Source organism: Siphateles boraxobius, unplaced genomic scaffold, assembly GCF_051911475.1.
Source record: "Siphateles boraxobius isolate OS27281-9 unplaced genomic scaffold, OSU_SipBor_1 25, whole genome shotgun sequence".
Lineage (NCBI taxonomy): Eukaryota > Metazoa > Chordata > Actinopteri > Cypriniformes > Leuciscidae > Siphateles > Siphateles boraxobius.
In genome coordinates this window covers 37,870,001-37,892,352 of record NW_027508866.1, presented here as the reverse complement: position 1 = coordinate 37,892,352, position 22,352 = coordinate 37,870,001, and the positions used below count along the sequence as shown (strand labels likewise).

Here is a 22,352-nt window from a genome sequence, read left to right as displayed (position 1 = left end):
AGTGTGTGTGAGTGAGAGTGTGAGTGAGAGTGTGAGTGAGTGAGAGTGTGAGTGAGTGAGTGAAAGTGTGAGTGAGTGAGAGTGTGAGTGAGTGAGAGTGTGTGTGAGTGAGAGTGTGAGTGACACAGGCTGCTCCACACAGCAACATAGAGGGCTCGGCTGAGCGAAAAAACACTTCACTGCATCACTATAGACTCCTTTTGCGCCGACGTCACAATTAGCAATACAATCGTTTTTAAATCAATAAACTCCTTTTTGAATCAATATTTTGAGTCAAATTATTGATTTATTTGGTAGGTAGCCATGTAATAAGCGGGATAATGTATAGCGAGGCGGTTGTAATAGCCAACACAAACCCTTCAGGGAGAGTGTGAGTGAGTGAGAGTGTGAGTGAGTGAGTGAGAGTGTGAGTGAGTGAGAGTGTGAGTGAGTGAGAGTGTGAGTGAGTGAAAGTGTGAGTGAGTGAGAGTGTGAGTGACTGAGTGAGAGTGTGAGTGAGTGAGAGTGTGAGTGAGTGAGTGAGAGTGTGAGTGAGTGAGAGTGTGAGTGTGTGAGTGAGTGAAAGTGTGAGTGAGTGAGAGTGTGAGTGACTGAGTGAGAGTGTGAGTGAGTGAGTGAGAGTGTGAGTGAGTGAGAGTGTGAGTGAGTGAGAGTGACTGAGTGAGAGTGTGAGTGAGTGAGAGTGTGAGTGAGTGAGAGTGTGAGTGACTGAAAGTGTGAGTGAGAGTGTGAGTGACTGAGTGAGAGTGAGTGAGTGAGAGTGAGTGAGAGTGTGAGTGAGTGTGTGAGTGAGTGAGAGTGTGAGTGAGAGAGAGTGAGTGAGAGTGTGAGTGAGTGAAAGTGTGAGTGAGTGAGAGTGTGAGTGAGAGTGTGAGTGAGTGAGAGTGAGTAAGAGTGTGAGTGAGTGAGTGAGAGTGTGAGTGAGAGTGTGAGTGAGTGAGAGTGTGAGTGAGAGTGTGAGTGACTGAGTGAGAGTGTGAGTGAGTGAGTGTGAGTGAGTGAGAGTGTGAGTGACTGAGTGAGAGTGTGAGTGAGTGAGAGTGAGTGAAAGTGTTAGTGAGATTGTGAGTGAGATTGTGAGTGAAAGTGTGAGTGAGATTGTGAGTGAGAGTGTGAGTGAAAGTGTGAGTGAGATTGTGAGTGAAAGCGTGAGTGAGATTGTGAGTGAGAGTGTGAGTGAGTGAGAGTGTGAGTGAGTGAGAGTGTGAGTGAGTGAGAGTGTAGGTGAGTGAGAGTGTGAGTGAGTGAGAGTGTGAGTGACTGAGTGAGAGTGTGAGTGAGAGTGAATGAAAGTGTTAGTGAGATTGTGAGTGAAAGTGTGAGTGAGATTGTGAGTGAGAGTGTGAGTGAAAGTGTGAGTGAGATTGTGAGTGAGAGTGTGAGTGAGTGAGAGTGTGAGTGAGTGAGTGAGTGAGTGAGAGTGAGTGAAAGTGTGAGTGAAAGTGTTAGTGAGAGTGTGAGTGAAAGTGTGAGTGAGAGTGTGAGTGAAAGTGTGAGTGAGAGTGTGAGTGAAAGTGTTAGTGAGAGTGAGTGAGTGAAAGTGTGAGTGAGATTGTGAGTGAGAGTGTGAGTGAGTGAGAGTGTGAGTGAGTGAGTGAGTGAGTGAGAGTGAGTGAAAGTGTGAGTGAAAGTGTTAGTGAGAGTGTGAGTGAAAGTGTGAGTGAGAGTGTGAGTGAAAGTGTGAGTGAGATTGTGAGTGAAAGTGTGAGTGTGAGTGAAAGTGTGAGTGAGAGTGAGTGAGTGAAAGTGTGAGTGAGAGTGTGAGTGAGAGTGTGAGTGAGTGAGTGAGAGTGTGAGTGAGTGAGAGTGTGTGTGAGTGAGAGTGTGAGTGAAAGTGTGAGTGAGTGAGAGTGTGAGTGAGTGAGAGTGTGTGTGAGTGAGAGTGTGAGTGAGTGAGAGTGTGAGTGAGTGAGAGTGTGAGTGAGTGAGAGTGTGTGTGAGTGAGAGTGTGAGTGAGTGAGTGAGAGTGTGAGTGAGTGAAAGTGTGAGTGAGTGAGTGAGTGAAAGTGTGAGTGAGTGAGTGAGAGTGTGAGTGAGTGAGAGTGTGTGTGAGTGAGAGTGTGAGTGACACAGGCTGCTCCACACAGCAACATAGAGGGCTCGGCTGAGCGAAAAAACACTTCACTGCATCACTATAGACTCCTTTTGCGCCGACGTCACAATTAGCAATACAATCGTTTTTAAATCAATAAACTCCTTTTTGAATCAATATTTTGAGTCAAATTATTGATTTATTTGGTAGGTAGCCATGTAATAAGCGGGATAATGTATAGCGAGGCGGTTGTAATAGCCAACACAAACCCTTCAGGCTCCGCTAGCGTTGGGCTCATAATCAACCGCCTCGCTACACATTATCCCTTATTCTGTCAGTCAGCGTCTTGGTGGACGGGTGGTGCTGGGGTTCATAATGTTCACAATGGTATTTTATTACTTGTTGGTTTAACCATGGATGAGATAATGCCTGTTATCTTATTTTATTTTCAATGACGTTCCTTGTTATATACTATAATGTAAATTAGAAAAAAAATTGATTTTTACGCCTATTTTGAATTTTACTCAAATACAAATACTTTCCCCCCCTCAACAAATACAAACACAGATACAAATACCGGCTGCTTTGCACACCCCTACCCCCAACTGAAAGTTTTAGGGGCACACACCGTAAATCAACATGCTGACCAAATATTCACATTTCTACTAATTTCCACTATTACTAATAAAAATCTTTGATAATAGATGCAGAATTTACAATGTGCTGTTTCAAATTCAGTGTCACATTTTATTGTGCACTTTTGAAGATGCAACAAGGCAGACCGTCGGCACCATCGCTGTCATGTCAGTACAAATAGGGAAAAAATTCTACCATACATTCAGAACAAAAAAAGTGCTAAGTAACAAAGTGCTTAGTAACCTTTGGGTCATTTCATAGTTGCCGTCACTGCGCCGTCGGGAGACTTCGACCACGGTTACACTGCAGGTCTTGATGCCCAATTCTGATTTGTTGCCTATATCTGATTTTTTTGACCGTCTGTTTACATGTTCTTTCAATTGTGACCCATTTCCGATTCATGTTGTTTACACTTGGCATACTATCTGAGACATCGCGCACATAGATGGACGAACGCAAAATATGTTTGATGCTAGCTCTGCGATATATGCGAAGTTCGCCAAACATCAGCATGATTTTGAAGCGGAGGAAAAGCGGCATCATTGCAGCTGCGCGTGTGCTTCAGTTACTGTGTGTGCGAGATCTCAGGACTGCTGGGAACATACAACACGATCTCATGAAAGTGTGTATCTATACCATTTTATTTCTCGTGACATTTATACGGCAAAAATAGTTTTTGCGTGCATGATACGCACTATAAACCCCTTGCGTATCAAATGCACGCATAAACTATTTTTGCCGTTAATGGCACGAGAAATAAAATTTGTGCTATAGATGCGCACTTTCATGAGATACGGCAGGAACTGTCACAGTGTCTGGTTGTGTTTCCCTTGTTTTGTCACTAGAGGTCCTCGTTCTCAAGGTGTCCGTCACATTTGACTTCATTTCCCAGCTTCTGTCTGTCACTGTCACTCATCAGTTCATTGCAATCAGCTGTTCCCCGTAATCATTGTTCCCAGCTGTTCTGTGTTAGTCTTGTTAGATCTGTGTATATATTCCCTGTCTGTGTCAGTATGTGTACGGAGTCGTTGTTAGATGTCCTCACACTTTATGGTTGGTTTCTTGTTTTTGGACCACTTGATTATTTGGATTTGACCCCTGCCTGGAAGACTACGATTTGGATTACCCTATTAAAAACTACTGCTATTGGATTTTCTGCCTCCTGTGTGTGTTACGTGACAGGAACCAATCAGCTGCGCTCTATAGATAACCATGTGATTAGGAACAGGTGAGTAAATTTGTAATGTGGACTCGTGCACTTTCTGTAAAGCTACTTTGAAATGATGTGTATTGTGAAAAGCGCTGTACAAATAAACGTGAATTGAATTTAATTAAAGGACTAATAGCACCAACTAGTTTCATGCCAGAACTTTGTATGTAGTCTTTGGTCATGTGATGTTTAGTCTTTGGTCATGTGATGTTTAGGATGAGGCCCTCCATCAGTGAGCTCTATAAACATCAGTTACTCCATTATCCCAAGGCATTCTGGGTCGTCTGTGTCTCGTGTTCATGTGGAGGAGAACTGTGAAACGATCTCACACACACACTCACTCACTCACTCACTCACACACACACACTGAAACGGATCTCTCACACACACACACACACACACACACACACACACACACACACACACACACACACACACACACACACACACAGAAACGGATCTCACACACACACACTCTCTCTCACACGCTCACACACAGACAGAAACGGATCTCACACACTCACACACACACTCGCTCACACACACACAGAAACGGATCACTCACTCACACACACTCACTAACTCGCTCACACACATTCTCTCTAACTCACACACACACACTCTCACTCACAAACACTCTCTCTCACACACACACACACTGTGAAACGGATCTCACACACACACTCGCTCACACACACTTGCACACACACACTCACTCGCTCACACTCACACTTGCTCACACACTTTCACACATTTACTTGCACACACACACTAGGGCTGGGTGATAAAATGATAATTATCGCGATATAATTTTCCTTGATAAAACACCAATAGACTATTAACTTAAAGCTTTTACTCTTAAACACACAGGACACGTCCACTTTAATAAAAAAAGTCGACAATTCCTTCCGTGATATTATTTTTGCGTTTGGATGATAGAGGAGGCTTAAGATCCAGTGTGTGTGTGTGTGTGTGTGTGTGTGTGTGTGTGTGTGTGTGTGTGTGTGTGGATGATGCTCCCGTCGGGCGAGTGCGCCTGCAGTTATAAAACGAGTATTAGAATAAAACATGTGTCATATTCTGACATGTTCATATAGCCTACTCAGAACAGACGGGCACCGTAACGCGGAAGAGTTAGCGCACCGGTTTTAGGTGACATGCCATGTTTGTAGTCGAGCTGTGATACGCAAACTGTTGCTTGCAAACTTTGCATTCGCCTTTTTTTCTGTTATCTATTTTCGGAAAATGCTGCCACACTGCCGATGTCTTAGACATGGTAAAGGAGGACCGACTGTAAATTAAACGCTCACGATTAAATAAATATTCAGCAAACCACTACTTTCTTCAATCTGTCTCCAGCGGGTTGGGCTAATCCAAGAAAGTGAAAACAAGCGGGGTGTTCTGAAGACAGGCTGTTACCTGTGAAACAGGGGCGCTCTGAAAACACCCCCATTAGCAACTAGTGCTTTCCACCTGATGAAATTAACACGGCAAAAAATCGACCAATCAGAATTTTGGTCGACTGGGAGATTACAGCCCTAATTTACAGCCTCCTGTCTTCTAAAAACAACTGGCAGTGGCATTGCCTTATTAACATGTCACGGCATACTCCATGCTTGAGGCTAAGATTGTGTTTAACTAGCGTATTGTGTTTAAACAGCAGGTGCCTGCACTGTCGGCAAACTTCGTATTCCTGGGGTACCGACTGCAACATTCGCAGTTCCTGAAGTACGTCTCCTTACAGTAACGTTACCTCGTCCCGCTGAATTCTCGCAGCCAGTCTTCCTGAAAATGGTGAGTCGGGCCTTTTTCGCCACACAAACCTGACTCATCATCCGACTGTGACGCTGTAGACTCTGGCACACTAGCCGCGGGTCGGTCAGACACACATAGCAGGTTGTGCAGGGTTTCCCATACGTTCATTTATTTGTGGCGGCCCGCCACAATATCAACGCTGACCGCTACACATTGATTTTCGATTGTTTTTGTTTTTTTACTAAGCCTATTTAAAATCGTATTTGACTGCAGAGCGCCGTAGCACATTCGCGCAGCCCTACCTCTCGCTCGTCCCTCTCTCTTTCTCCCTCATGGAACACCGCTGCACAAATCCAACACAGCGCTGTCAATGTCGGAGACCCAGCTTTAAAAAAAGGAGCCTAGCTAATAAGGAGAGCTAAGTTATTGTTAGAATACAGCTGGATTTTTGAGGTTAGCACGCTGTGTATTAGGGCTGGGGCGGTATGGATTTTTTTCTAACCGCGGTTGAAAAGCAAGATACTCCCGCGGTATAGCGGTAAACCGCTTTAAATACAAAGAAAAAAATACGCTTTAAATACCCCCCCGACAGACTTTCGCACACACACACCAGAAGTCGTTTTTGCTAGAGACTTTGTTAAATATTATCACCTACATCCGAAAAAAAAAAAAAAAAAAACGAGCACAATTTGAAATAGTCAAACTTTCATTAAGGAGCTACTTTGGCATAAACAGTGGCAATCACTGAATAGATTTCCTTATTTAAGAATATTCTCAGATACTTTCGCATTGAATTAATCATTTTCAGGAGAATACATTATGATGCCCGAGACACCTGGGGAGACTAATAAACAAGACAAGGAACACCTGTGGACAATGAGCAAACGATTAACAAAATGACAAGACACATGGCAGGATCACATGACAAACAGGGAATCACATGACAGACAAGACAAAACCCACACCGTGACAATAATACTATAAGAAGAATCAAATGAATACTATTTTATTAGTCCTTTGTTCTTAAAGGTTAGGGATTACAAACATGAAGCAATATTTGAACCTGAACCATATGCTGATTTGAATATTTAATATGAATATTCTGTTATAATATCTATCTGATTTGAACTTCAGATTGTGGATACTTTCTTTGCTCATATTTTTTCTCTATTTCCTTCCCTTCCTCAGAGAGAGCGGAAGCACACGAGCCGGATCGAGCCGTTGGGTTTGTACAACAGTGGAGTCGAGAGAGAGAGAGAGCTTGCAACTGCTCAGGAACAACTCAAACTAGCGAAGCACAAGCTGGGGACCGAGTCGCCCCCCATTTACTGTCACCTGACAATGCCCAACGCCATTGGATCAGAGCGCTGTCAATCACTGCTGGATTTGCGATTCACTTATACCCCTTTTCCACCAAAGCATTTTGAGAGCCGGTTCGGAGCCGGTACCTACTCGCGAACCGGTTCTTTGTGTTTCGACAGCCAAAGAACCGGTTCTCGGCCAGGAAAACTGGTTCCAAAGCGGCACCAACTCTTTGCTGGACTAGAACCAGAGAACCGTTCTTTTACCACCGTGTCATGCTTACGGCGGGGCTGGAGGCGGGTTTAGATGTGTCCTAAACATATTTTATGACCGCAAAGCCAGGAGAAACATTTGCAGAAACACGATGTAGTCCACCAGTGTAATTATTATGCTTGAAGTTGGCGCAAGCGTTTCTAGCTTTTTTTAAATTTTATTTTTTTATTGAAAACATGTAAGCAAAGAAGAAAACAGTCAAAATATAGAACAAATAAACGGAAAGAAAAAAAGACACAAGACAGGGGTACATAACTCATCAGAAATGATTACATATCAAAGGAAAAGATTAAAAGACTTACTTATTTCAATTGTTTTTAAAGCCTTCATGGTACACAAGTTAGAGATAATCCCAAAATAATGTACTTGCTAGCGTTTCTGTATGGCGACGTACACAGTGACGTAACGACGTCGTTCGCTGGGCGCTCTAGTCAGTGGGAAAACAAACCGGTTCTGAGAAGGTTTGCAAGTTGAACCAACTCCGAACTAACTTTGAACCAGCACCAGTTCCGAACCAGTTCTTTTTTGGTGGAAAAGGGGTAAAAGTGGATCACAGGTCCGCGTATTTCAAACAGTAGTAGAGAGACACCTCGACACGTCACTGTTTATGGTTTACACACTCAATTACAGTATATATTTTGAAATATCGCACCGTATGTTTCTCTGATTACTTCCACGTGTGAGTGATCAAGCCGGTAACGTTAGATTAGCTAACTCCGTAACGTTAGATTAACGTAACTCCGGCACACTGTATAGAGATGCCTTGTCACACGACCACATACATATAAAATAGATAAATATTACTTTATCTGTTGTTTTAAAGACTAAAGGCGCAATAATCTTTTTCCAAAAAAGCCGTGCCGTGGTAAACATTACAATGTGAGAACGTTAACTAACACCATAGCTATGCAACTCTGTGTAATTTAGATACTTAATGGGTTTTTGTTTATTTTTACACCGCAACAGGACATCTAACGTTTCTTTAAGAAATCGTGTCAGAGACTTCATGCAGAGAACGTGCGCCCACACACACACACACACACACACACACTCAATGTTTCTGTTGAGAATAAAGCATATTAAATTACTAATTAATGCCTAGGTGATGTTTTTTTAATATTCATTTAAATGCTGCATTTAATAAATAGGCCTAATCAAAAACCACAAACATTAAATTAAATTAATTAAATTAAAATTTCGTTATTGCAAACGGATGTAGAAATTACATTGCTTTGAATATCTCGCGCACGCGTTCGGCGTTTACAATGTTGGCAGCTTCGTTACAGTATTTGGGATCGTTATACTTTGCTTTAGATTAAAAAAAAATAACAAAATAAAAAAGAAATATCCAAATATAATTTTTAATGACTTCTGTTTCTAAATAAATAAAGCAGTAATTTTTATTTAGTATTAGTTACAGACTCTGATTAATGAAAACAACATCAGCCGATCTAATTAGCACAGAAGTGTGTTGTGCTGACGACTGTGTGTGTGTGTGTGTTTGGGGGAAGTGTTTACAGGTCAGATGTCAGCAGTGTCTGTGTGTGTGTGTGTGTGTGTGTTTACTAATGTCTCCGAGGCCCCCAAATAAGATCATGCTAAGGCTGTTAGCTTAACCTGATAAAGCGACTCATCGTCATGGAAACAGCGGCCATGAGATTCAACCAATCTGACAAAAGCATTTCACTGTCAATTATTCATATTGACTGATTTACACAAGGACACAATCACGCTGAAGGTTGACGAGACACACACACACACACACTCTCTCACTCAATCACACTCACACACTCACTTAATCAATCACACACACACACACACACTCAGTGTTTATTCCTGGCATCAGCGCTGACAGCAATCTGACACAAGACAACAGCCGGAAACACTTGCCCCCATTTCATCTGTGTGTTGTATAAACAAGTGTGTGTGTTCCTGGGGGTCTGTGTGTGTGTGTGTGTGTGTGTGTGTGTGTGTGTGTGTGTGTGTGTGTGTAGTGCTGGTGATCCTGCGCTCTGATTGGCCAGTTCTAATGTAATTAACGGCTCGTGTTTCTCCTGCAGATTCAGAAGAGAAGGAATAATTGCATAATTGCAACAAAAGTTCAAACGTGTGTGTGTGTGTTTATAATTGATGAGAAGAAAAGGTTAAACTGCTGAGGCTGAGCTTCTCTAACTGTGATTGTGTTTTATCTTATTATATCAGATCTTTATTTCTACAGCGCTTTAACAGTTCATTTCAAAGCAGCTTTAAAGAAGACAATAGAGTCGTAATTCAGTTCAAGTTTAGTTTAGTCAGTGCAGCTGTTCACTTACTCGAGTTCAAGTTCCCTTAGATGTTTATTTATCAACTTAATTCATGATTTAACACTTCTACTGTAAATGTTCCCAGAGATTTCTCTTTCAAAGCGCAGGCAATTTATTTGAGTTTTTAAGAAAATTATATTTCATTCATCACCTTTATTGCTGAGTTTAAAAAAATACAAAAAAACTAAGACTGATCTATATGAATATATAGTTGTCATCCATATGAAATAGTAACACTGTATAAGTAAGTTTAATTCAGTTTAATTATTTTGTAGGTTCCATTTAACATTAGTTATCAATGATAAATACTTCCAAGCATTTATTAATCTTAGTTTAAGTACAATATTAAGGAATACATTATTGAAATCGAAACTTTTATATGTTAATATTATTTAATTAAACCTACTTAGCGTGTGTGTGTGTGTGTGTGTGTGTGTGTGTGTGTGTGTGTGTGTGTGTGTGTGTGTGTGTGTGTGTGTGTGTGTGTGTGTGTTGTCTTTAGATCCAGAACCCTCATCAAACACCATCAGGTCAATCTGGTCACAAACTAAAGTCCAAATGCAAAACAATACCGGGCAACACTTTACAACAAGCTCCCATTAGTTAAAGTTAGTTAATGCATTAAATATTGGTTACAGTATCATTCATATCAGCTCAGGCCCATCAAATCATAAACAGACACAACTTCTTATTTTAATAATGGATTAGAACATGTAAAAATAGCAGTAATTAATATTAATAAATGCTTTAGAAGTAGGCTATTTTTAACTAATGTAGTAAACTAATGCTAGCAAATATAACCTTATTTTAATGATTATTGAAGAGCAGGACCTGTGAAAGATTCAACACTTTCTGTGGCTCAACAATACGAACATTGTTTTTATATTCGGCTCATGATATACTTCAAACTTTAGTCTGCGGGACAAAAACAACAAATTTTTCGGATGATGATGACAATTATGTTCTGCTTTACTGTAGAAAAATAAATTCATAGCACTAAAACATACTATTACTAAAGCTATATAATCCTGGGTTGTTTCAACGGTCAAATATGGACAAACCCAACCGTTGGTTTTAAATTTTAAATTACATTTTTGAATCCAACGGTTGGGTTTGTCCATATTTGAACGTTGAAACTACACAGCATTTTTTTCTATAGTGTTGTTATGGAGGAAATTACTATTAAGTCTTTATACTTCAAATTATGTGTGGAATTTATGAGTGAGAACGGTTTCTACACGTTTCTTTTTTTCAACGGTTGGGTTTGTCCATATTTGACCATTGGAACAACCCAGCATTTTTTAGAGAGTTGAGTTTAGAGGAAATTACTATTTAGCCTACTTCTTTATACTTAAAATTATTTGTGGAATTTCGGCGTGAAAACGGGTTTCTTCTTTTTACCAGTGTAGGGGAACACCACAAAACTATTAAAACAAACTATGTTTTCTTTATATGTTTGAGTGGATTTATACGTTAAGATTCGTGTAAAACATCTCCCTCGCGTATTTAACAAATTATACTCCTTCTCCAGTGTTTCTAACGTGTATAAAGACATCCGTGAAGAAGGCTTACCGGCGGCGGGCACCTCGGGCTCGGGTTCGGTTCGGGTGCGTGTAGCGCGAGCGCGCTGATGACCAACGCCTCGTGCCTGCGCTTGAGCAGCTCGAGCTCGCAAATTCCCGCCAGACTGAGCTCGAGCCGCTGCTTCTGTCTCCCGCGCTCCGACGAGAACAAACGGAACATTATTCACGACTCCTTCACCGCAAACACATCTAAAGAGGAGGAAAACCGCACACTTAACGTTACACTTCACCGACAGCCGTTTTTAATTAAGTAAATGTGGTATCCATGATGAAATCCTGTCAGTTTGAGACTTAAGAGAGTTAACGGTTCCTCTCCTCCTCACGAGCTGCAGGATTCCTGACTTTCCAGTCTTACAGCTGTCAAGAGCTCATTAGCATATTCTGACCTTCCGCTTTTCATTGGCTGCAGACTTTCTCCGCAAATTACTATTTTTAATAGCCCCGCCCCAATGAGGACTCAGAGCCGTTAAAAATAAATAAACGCATCCACCTTTATAAAACATATATATAAATTAATACATTTATAAATAATTAAATAATTGTGATTGTAAATAAATACATGTGGGAATAAATACATAAATATAAAGATAAATGAAGGCATACATATAAAAATACATGAAAAAATAAACGAAAGAGCAAATAAAAGTTTGAATAAATTAAGAATAAACACAGGAAATAGCTACTAAATCAAGGATAAGTAATACAAAAATAAAACCGGGAATATATTTAATTTATAATGAATTATATTTGTTTTGTCAAGTCATTTCTTTCTTTCTTTCTTTTCCTATTATTAAATTAAATTAAGTTTATTTTTACATTTATATATTTATTCTGGTTTGGATTGAAAATACTAATAGATGCCAGATACTGACATTAAAATGACATGTGGATAAAAATCAGTTTCTTTATATTTAGATAATTATTTGATATGTTTTCCTTTCCTCTGAATGGTATGAACGTTTAAAATATGACAAGTATAATATCAAATAAATAAATAAATAAAAACACACTTAATGAATTGTATCTAATTCATGAAGAAATGTAATGTTGTGTGACTGAAGTTCGCTGGTGGTTTATGGTGTTATAGCGCCACCTATCTGAATCACATGATCATTACAGAAATATACACTTGCATAAAACGAGCATGATCTCAGAGTAATGTATATAGAACAACATTTACAGTTTATAATAATAAACACAAAATGTGTTCAAGATAAATACACTGCAAAATCAGTGTTCACGACACAAAATCAGCAACAAGCTTGAAGCATTTGAACTTATGTGGCTCTGATTTCATCAATATTTGTATAGAGTATTCATTTTATTTATAGATCTCAATGAGAATTTTGATTTTTAGCTTTTTTAGTCTTGATATCAGATAGACTGATATATTGTATTTATTATGTACGTTTCACTGTAAGGATGCAATAACTAAGGATAGCCTACGACAAATGATGCATTTAAATTTAACTAATTATTTTTTAGTAATATCATGACATTCCCTTCAGCCAATAAAGTGACATCAGAAAATAAGATCGTAGTAAGAATGTGTGTGAATGAAAAGGAATGTGTGTGAATGAAAAGGAATGTGTGTGAATGAAGAGGAATGTGTGTGAAGTTTCAGACAATTTTCCAAAAATAATTTACACTAATAGCACAGTCAGTTATAAATGATGCACCCTAACACATGTGATCTGTGATTTCATCATTTGTGACACACACACACACACACACACACACACACACACACACACACACACACACACACACACACACACACACACACACACACAGAGGGTTTAAATGAGTGCAGTGATTCCCGCCAGTGACAGCAGAGGGCGCGCGTGCGCAGTGACTCTCCGCCGAGAGACTTACAGCATTCGATAGACTTGCAGAGCTGATAACAGAGAGAGAGTGTGTGTGTGTGTGTGTGTGTGTGTGTGTGTGTGTGTGTGTGTGTGTGTGTGTGTGTGTGTGTGTGTGTGTGTGTGTGTGTGTGTGTGTGTGTGTGTGTGTGTGTGTGAGCGAGCGAGCTCAGGTCACACCGAATATTATATTGTTATTGTTGTATGACAACGTGTGCGATTGACTCAGGAAAAGACAAAATTCACCTGAATATCAAAAGGAAGAAATAAATTATAATATGCTTCAAGAAAATTAAACCTAATTTTAAGACCATTAACAGTCTCATCCTCACTGTGACAGAAAACTGAGTGAATTTAAAACCGAAAAAAACTGTTTACAACAGTGTAGATTGCTATTATAGATTTATGAAAAAATAATTGCATTATGCTGCACCTGACAGAGGCTTCAGGGACGTGCATGAAGACTGGTGTTGTGTGTATTAAAATAAGCATAAACAGACCAGCAGAAATAGAAATCATTCTTAAATTATCTTTATTTGACAATCTTATTGGTGGAGAATCCAGAGTCACACAGTAAATAATCACTGAAGCTTCAGAGGAGTCTCTTCTGACATCATAATTGCACTTAAAACATCGAGCTCACACACACACACACACACACACACACACACACACACACACACACACACACACACACACACACACACACACACACACACACACACACACACACACACACACACACCATTATATGTGTTAATTATCATATATCATCATCTAAACAAAAGAACAATTCGAAAATTTGTAAATTTTTAACAGTACACTACCATTCAAAAGTTTGGAGTCAGTAACTTTTTTTTCACCCAAAAGAAATTGATGCAGCAAAAGTGACAGTAAAGACATTTATAATTGTACAAAATATTCTATTTCAAATAAATGCTGTTCTTTAGAACTTTCTATTCATCAAAGAATCCTGAAAAGTAAATGTATCACAGTTTCAAATACAAATATGAACTGTTTTCAACACTAGTAATAATCATAAATGTTTCTAGAGCATCAGATCATCATATTATAGTGATTTCTGAAGGATCATGTGACACTGAAGACTGGAGTAATGATGCTGAAAATTCAGCTTTGATCACAGGAATAAATTACACTGTACTATATATTCACATAGAAAACAGCTGATTTACATTGTAATAATATTTCACTATTTTAACTCTATTTGTGATCAAATAAAAGCAGCGTTGGTGAGCAGAGAGACATTCAACTCCAGACTTTCGAACAGTAGTGTATGATAGGAAATACTCTGAAAACCACACAGCGAAGCTAACATGAGGTCCAGTAATGATCGAAAAGGATCCAATTACCTTTAAATGTGGGGTAAGCGTTATTTGAAAAACGCTGTTTGGAAGTTAGTCAGACCGAAACACAAACAAACAACAACAAACGTGTGTAGCCAATCAGCATAAAGGCCCGTTCACACCAAGAATGATAACTAGAACTATAACGATAACAATAACGATAACTATAACGATTACTATAACGACTACTATAACGATAAAATAACTATAACTATAACGATAACTATAACGATAATTATAACGATAACTATAACGATAATTATAACAATAACAATAACGATAACTATAACGATTACTATAACGATTACTATAACGATAAAATAACTATAGCTATAACGATTACTATAACGATTACTATAACGATAAAATAACTATAACTATAACGATTACTATAACGATTACTATAACGATAAAATAACTATAACTATAACAATAACTATAACGATAATTATAACGATAACTATAACGATAATTATAACGATAACTATAACGATAATTATAACGATAACTATAACGATAACTATATTCGCATCCACGAATTGTAGACGAGTGAAGCTTGTGAGTGATTGCAGCGCTGCTTCACTTGGTCTACACTATCACACTAAACTGCATTCGAGTTATTCTGCGTTAGTTTGTCTGTAGGAGACTAGCAGTAAGATAGATCAACATTATAATACACTAAGCTCTCGTTATCTCGAAAACGCCACGCTGACATTGATCCTCGTTTTAGTTCTCCTTTTGTCCTAAAGTCTGCTGGCCCAGATTCCATAATGTCTGAACGAAACAACAACAGCATGAGCGCGCTGCTAGACGTAACGCAGTTTTCCACGTCTGTCACCATGGTTACTATGGCAGTACGAGCGGAAACCAGGGATAACGCGGATATTACCTCATCGACAGGCGACGAGTGAACATGGACATTATTTAAAATTAGAATTTCTCTGAAATTAAAAATCTTTGGGGACTTTTGGGATATTGTAAGTACACACCCGCAGGAAATATATAGCAGTGCAAGTGATTTCTGTATATTTTAGTACAAACATTTTACATATTGTAGCTTTAAAAGACGAGAGTCGTCGGGAGAATCCGTCACTCTGATTAGAGAGTTGTCGTCTTTTGAAGACAAATTTTTTTCATACTTTTGAATGAATCAATATCAGTTTGTTGCATTTACACGTCTTTTAACGGCAGATGTCCTCAGCATGCTACGTTTCGAGCGCATCTAAACAGTGAACCTAGCTAGTCTAGTGTAATCGGTCTAATCTAACAGTGAATTTAGTCAATAGTGGAATAAAAACAACGTCTAGTCAACAGCTTTATATATATATAGCTAGCGCTGGATGCCTGCTATGTTTGCTAGCCAGCATAATGATCTCATCGTTAAAACTTCTCATTATTTATTCCAAGGGTACGTCCGATCGCTTTCCATATATACATTTTTTTAACGCATCCTTTAAAAGGGGCTTTGACTCGTCTAACAGTGGTGGATTTTTCTGTACCTCGGTGATTAACTTCTCCACAATGTCGACTGTCTCCATTTTAAATGCGAGAGTGATTCTGATTGGCTGTCAGTGTTTTATCGTTCGACAGCTTCTGAAAGTGTTCCCAACGATATCGTTCCTCATATCTTTATAGTTGTGGTGTGAACTCTGCTATTCTTCAATATGAAAAACGATTTTTAGAACTTTATCGTTATCGTTATCTTTATCGATGATAACGTTTTTTTTTTTAAACTTGCGCCTTGAAACCTGTTTCATAGTCTGCGCTCTCGAGCACCAAACACTGTTGTCGTGCAAATGAACGGCCAGAACACAATAAAAGTTTCTGTCTTTTGTTAGAACGGTGTGTGTTAGCGGCCGCTAAGCTAATAACTAATGATCTTTACACGGAAGAGAATCAATCAAAACTAACTTTATCTGGACAATAACTTTATTCTAGATCTGATGTAAAGCCTAAACAATCTCTGTTACTGTAATCTCCTATTATCACTGTAAAGCTGCTTTGAAACTCTATATTGTTAAAGCGCTGTATAAATGAAGGTGACTTGACCTGATTAGCGTCATTGTTATTGCACTCGGCTTTTGGGTTTTGGAGGCGGAGCTTTGAAGAGAGGGTGTGTTTGTTTGGGTTTTTCAAATATCAACAATGTCCATCAGCGTTTTAGAAATATAGCTTACCCCACCTCGTGACCTTTCCGGTCAGTAAGGATTAACAATACCATAGACTGTGAATATATATGGGCGTAGTTGGTGTGACGTCACCCGTAGAGTTTCTGAAGAGCATTTTTGAAGCCCAAAGTGGGCGGAGCCGGCCGTCGCCATCTTGCGTCACTCCCGGATTAGCTGAGGTGACGTGACGCTAACAGACAGCAGGCAAACGGCTAGTAGTGACATCAGTGGCAATCCACCTGTCACTCAGGTGGCCACGCCCTTAATTATGAAGAAATTTAAGGCTTAATATAATTTAAACGGATGAGTTATAAAAAAAATCACCTCCCTCACAGCCATCATAATGGGCAAAATAAGCTATATAGACCAAACCACGTTTTCTTCCAGGCTGTAAACATGTTTTTTTCTGCTGTAAAGTTGGGCATTTTAACATGCGGGTCTATGGGATTGAGTCTCTTCTGCAGCCGGTCTCTAGTGGCCACTCGATGAACTGCAGTTTAAGTCACAATACAATACAAGAGAGACTGAAGGGTTTCCAATTGATGATACCCTTTAAACCTCTGATCTACAGTCTGACCCGGTCCTATCTGAACACGGTCTGGTGTCCGGCGTCGTATCCCAGCATGCTCTCCTTGATGCAGGGCGGATGGATCTCACTAATCAGGCTCTCCAGAGATCGAAGGCTAGTGCTGAGGAGCGAGACCCGGCTCCGGCTCGGATCCGCGGGACACGGCTGAGGCCCAGGTTCGATGAGCGACGGTCCGGTTGAGTAGCAGTCGCCGTTCCAAGCCGGAGCGAAAAAACGTCCGGACAAGAACGACGGAGACGCTAGCTGAGATCGATAGCAGAGATCGGAAGAGCGACTCCCGGGTACAGTTCCTTGGTTCTCCCAATAATTCGATCCCAATCCGGTAACGTCTGCGCTTTGAGTTGGCAACACGGCTCCGGAATAAGCGAAACTGGATTCAGCGAAGGACGGGCTGGGATGAACGTACGGATTCTGTCGGTGCCTGTTACGCGGAGCTACCGCCATTTTGGCTCGGTTGACATCAAACACTCCTTTGGTCTTGACGATCGCTAACAAACCCTGGTAGCCACGGGCATACGGATGTGGGCCGGAGCCGAACCGTGTGTCCAGGCCGTTGACGGTTCTGCTGATGTGCTTGTGCGTCGGGACCCTGATGTTAGAGGGGAAGATCTTGATTGACAGCGGCGTGTCGAGTGTCTTCTGTGCGTAAGCATTCAGCTTGGCCACGGACGGGTGGCGAGTGGAGTGTGTGGAGTTCGTGGAGTGTGTGGAGTTCGTGGAGTGTGTCGAGTTCGTGGAGTGTGTCGAGTTCGTGGAGTGTGTGGAGTTCGTGGAGTGTGTGGAGTTCGTGGAGTGTGTGGAGTGTGTCGAGTTCGTGGAGTGTGTGGAGTTCGTGGAGTGTGTGGAGTTCATGGAGTGTGTGGAGTGTGTGGAGTTCATGGAGTTCATGGAGTGTGTGGAGTTCGTGGAGTGTGTGGAGTTCATGGAGTGTGTGGAGTGTGTGGAGTTCATGGAGTTCATGGAGTGTGTGGAGTGTGTGGAGTTGGGCTCGCCTGCGGAGAGAGAGAGATGCAGAGGATGAACGGCATGAATTCTCAACACTGAGAGCTGCCAAAAAAATTATAATCTTAAAAACATTCAAGATTAATTCAGAAAATTAACTGGTCAACTTAATTTATCAAACACAGAACTGTTTTTGTACTATATATACACAACTAGATTAGGAAACAGAAACACACACACACACACACACACACACGTAAGGGATAATGCACATCCAGCCGGTTGTTATCTCAGAATAAACCCGACAGGGCGATCAGGATCAGGATCATTTGAATATTCCGGTGTTTTTGATGAACGATATGTAGATGTAGTGAATAGAAGTGAGTGTTTCTGAATGTCAGTTTGCTATTGTGTGTTCATGTAGTTCATTACACTGTGTGTTGAAGCGTGTTTTCTCAGGTTACTGATGCACGAAAACGGTTTATGCACTATTGTTACCTAATTTTCCTCGCAGGCCCATTAAGGAAATCTTATTTTACTTAAGAACAATTGTTTCAAAAGTTAATGCACTTTAAAAAGCTAATGTCATTTAAATAAAAGATGTGATAATTTAGTTTATATTTGCTTATTGCGCTCGCTTGCGCCCTCTTGTGGGCATAGGAGACAATACAGTACTTTTCTCCTCTTTAACATTGTATTGCCTTTAGAATTCAAATATAATTCGAATTTTGCTAATATTTAAGAAAGAAATTTAAATTTAGCTTTTCAGCCATTTTGACAGCCCTACACGGCATTATTCCCAGCGTTTCACAAAGCAAACATCTTTCCGACCGGTAACTCTCGCTTATGCAAAACTCTCAATGATGTTTTCAATTTCAGATTGCGCTGTCCGACAGAGTGCTGGAGGCTTCGCAATATAAATATAGAAGAGTGATGAGTGCAGGAATGATCACAAGAAAAATCGCCCAATAAAAAGAAAGATATTGTGTGGTTCTCCTTCACGCTCAGAAATCTGCATCTCTCGGAAAACTCATTTTGTAGAGGGAGACACCTCGGGCAATGTTTGATCAGTGCATTATGAAATTAATTTGGTCTTTCTTCAGGACAAAATTGGATTACCCTGGGAAATCAAGAGAAAAGAGAGATGAGGAGGGGGATGGGAAAGAGCTAATTCTGTTTCAGTGGCTTGAGTGGAATTCATTTCATGGCGTTTGGTTTTGCAGTTCACTCTCGGAAACGAACGGGACGTCACGTCAGTTGCGAAAATTAACATTAAAAAACGCCGCAATACAAGCAGCAAAGTGGAAGCACAGGTTTATATACAGTGAGTTGTGCATGTTTACTTTACACTTGTGCATCAATTAAAAAAAGGTCCATAGTCGACAAAAATGTCCGTGTCAAAAAACTGTCATAAATGAATGTGAAGCTTAATTCTAAAAGTTTGGTCCCATTTTAAAGAAGACCCTTGGAGATTATTGTTGAAGTAAAAAAAAGTTAAAAAAGTAAAACAAAACAAAGTTGTTTAGGTTTATGAAAATGATTTCTGAACATTATTTTATATTGAAAATGTATTTTATAAAAACATGTTGAACTCTAAAACTGCTAGAAAGCCATCCATCTGAACAAGTTATCTTCCAAATTTGAGGTTGATATCTAAGAGATGAGCTTTCAGTGAGTGTGTGTTTGGACACGGTAACAGATTTACTCCATTAGATGCTGCAGAACTCATGACACACAGTTGGATCTGTGATTCGCAGTTGAGTTTTTCTCTCTCAAATATTAAAAGCACACACACATTTTTTACTATACACATTTAAAACCACACTCTGACATCCATGCCAACACACACACACACAATTATAGCTGCATAATTTATCCAATTGGCTGTATAATATTCAGAAGCAGAAAACAAAGGAAACTGGGGGTGAAATGGTAAAATTCTAATAAAATTACACACCTGTGCCAAAATGTAAGTAAATATAAATGTATTAACACAGGCAAAATGATAAATAGAAAAAACACTGAAAAAGACAAAAAGGTCGCACAAGGGTTACGTGCATCTGAGTCTCTATAATGAGGACAACAGCGAGGTCTTTATGTCATCACCACAATACATTCAGGCCAATATCATAATGGTGGACGATTCTGAGATGTCTACAAATGCTGTGGCTTTCAAATGAAAATGGGACCTGTGAAGCAAAGCGCCGCCAACAAACCGAGATTGGATTTAAACGCATTATTCAAGCAATTTCATGGCTGTTTAGCTTCCCACAACACGTGGAAGGTGCTCCACTTATGAGCGGTGAATCCACTAGCAGAAAATACAGCTGGAATGACACCTTTATGGAAAATAAAGTGCCGAAATTAAGGCAGGGCAATTGAAGGATCTCAAAACACAAACATAATGCATTCACAGCCATTTTGAGCGTCGTTCCCGTCTGGGATTGAGTCTGAACTTCATTTCATTCCCAGGCCCACAATGAGCCTCCAACTGTGAAAATGATTCAATCTACAAGGTCCACCTCGTAAAGGAAATAAATTGAGTGCTTGAGATGAAGGGAAGAACCGAGGTGGAGAGACCCAACGGGGTCGTGCAACACAGAAGAGCCAGAAACACCGGCAGGAAAATCGATCAAGGAATACAATAGATTCGAAATATAAGGCAAAAGTGACGCGAGTTCAAAGTGCTTGAGTTTGAGTGTTTGTTGCTCTCAGACTAAACGTCCATTCATCAAAGTCCTCCTGTAGTCAATCATTTTATCCCTTAAAACTCATCTTTGACCAACAAAATTACGTATTTAGGCAGTTTTTCCTTGAACAAAAGGTCTTCGTGCCTTAAAATATCTTGAATGTAACTCGACACCCTTGCCTCATTTAGTATTCGTGGTTCTATGAATATGCAAATGAGCCCCGCCTCCACTCACTCAGAGATCCACTCGTTGACGATCACACGTTGATCTGATTGGTTACAAGGTAGTTTGTGACGTCAGAAACACCAGCGATTTCAAAGCGTGTTTTTGAGACTGTCTTTGGTTCACTGCAGTTTTAAGCAGGAAATACTCAGCAATGCTGTCGACTTATGAATTTACACATGCTTTGTCTTAAAGCATATTAAAAACACCACATAGACATATAAACAACATTAAAAGCTGGATTCACTGCACAGAGGGACTAACCATTACCGTCAAACCAATCATTGATTACAGACCCATGAAATGACTTTCTCTGTAGACGTAGTGACTATAAACAGGACATCTTAAACTTATTTACCCCAAAATAGTACCTTAAATGTAGACACAACTCCTCTACGGTTCTAATATGCACTGTTTACAGATGGAGAAGGTACAAAGTTGTTCATTTAAAAGTATTGACCCGGTGACAGGCTATTGTAAGCCTTGGCGTAATACATCTCCACCTGGATGGACGACACTATGAGGAACATGTAGACCAATGAGAGGACATTTTAACTCACATGTGACCTGCACAAACATTTGGGCAATGTTGCCTTGAGCAAGTGAACCAAAGCAAGAACAAAATGCAAAATTGTAACAATTTCAGTCTCTGTTTCAGAACAAAGCAAACAAACCACAGGTGTAAAAATGCCCTAAACCCCGTGTCTAGTGTGAGTTGGTTATGAAGAGGTCATTAGCATCCTGACCGTCAGTAATCCCAGATATACACAGCACTCAAGAAGCACAATTATTAGCTCAGAGTAAACGCACATCAGATGTTCCTGTTCAACAAGCCTTCGATCACGAGGACGAGGTGAAGAAATGTCAATTAACACATAATTAACTCCACACACACCGTCTGATACAGACTGAGCTTAAAGCAGGACAGAAACAAGAACAAACCACTCATATTCATGCAGGATACAGACGGACTCTTCATCACTGAGAGGAAGGACTAACAGATGGAGATCTTACCCACACACACACACTCACACACACACTCACACTCACAGACACAGACACAGACACAGACACACAGACACAGACACACAGACACACAGACACAGACACACACACACACACACACACACACACACTCACAGACACAGACACAGACACAGAAACACAGACACAGACACACACACAGACACACACACACACACACTCAGACACAGACACAGACACAGACACACACACACTCACACTCACACTCACAGACACTCACACTCACACTCACAGACACAGACACACACACACTCACACTCACAGACACAGACTCACACACAGCCTCAGACTCACACTGACACTCACACTCACTCAGACTCAGACTCACACAGACACAGACTCACACACACACATACACACACACACACACACAC

General features: G+C 40.2%; 2 protein-coding genes across 5 annotated transcripts in view; both read right to left on the bottom strand.

The window, feature by feature from the left end:
- dact3a (dishevelled-binding antagonist of beta-catenin 3a) overlaps window positions 1-11,472 on the bottom strand; it is a 42,357-nt gene extending 30,885 nt beyond the window's left edge. For 3 of the 4 annotated variants that reach the window (XM_077243836.1, XM_077243837.1, XM_077243839.1), the window contains exon 1: window positions 11,084-11,456. In XM_077243836.1, the coding sequence (XP_077099951.1) occupies window positions 11,084-11,254 (171 nt within the window). In that variant the 5' untranslated portion in view covers window positions 11,255-11,456. Of the gene's footprint in view, window positions 1-11,083 lie in introns of all 4 variants that reach the window. The other variant, XM_077243838.1, reaches the window with a different exon arrangement.
- Window positions 11,473-13,476: 2,004 nt separating this feature from the next.
- The window catches only part of LOC143750646 (protein FAM222A), a 31,759-nt gene continuing 22,883 nt past the window's right edge, over window positions 13,477-22,352 (bottom strand). The window contains exon 3 of the mRNA XM_077243835.1: window positions 13,477-18,072. Within this exon, the coding sequence (XP_077099950.1) occupies window positions 17,075-18,072 (998 nt within the window). The 3' untranslated portion in view covers window positions 13,477-17,074. The remainder of the gene's footprint in view (window positions 18,073-22,352) is intronic.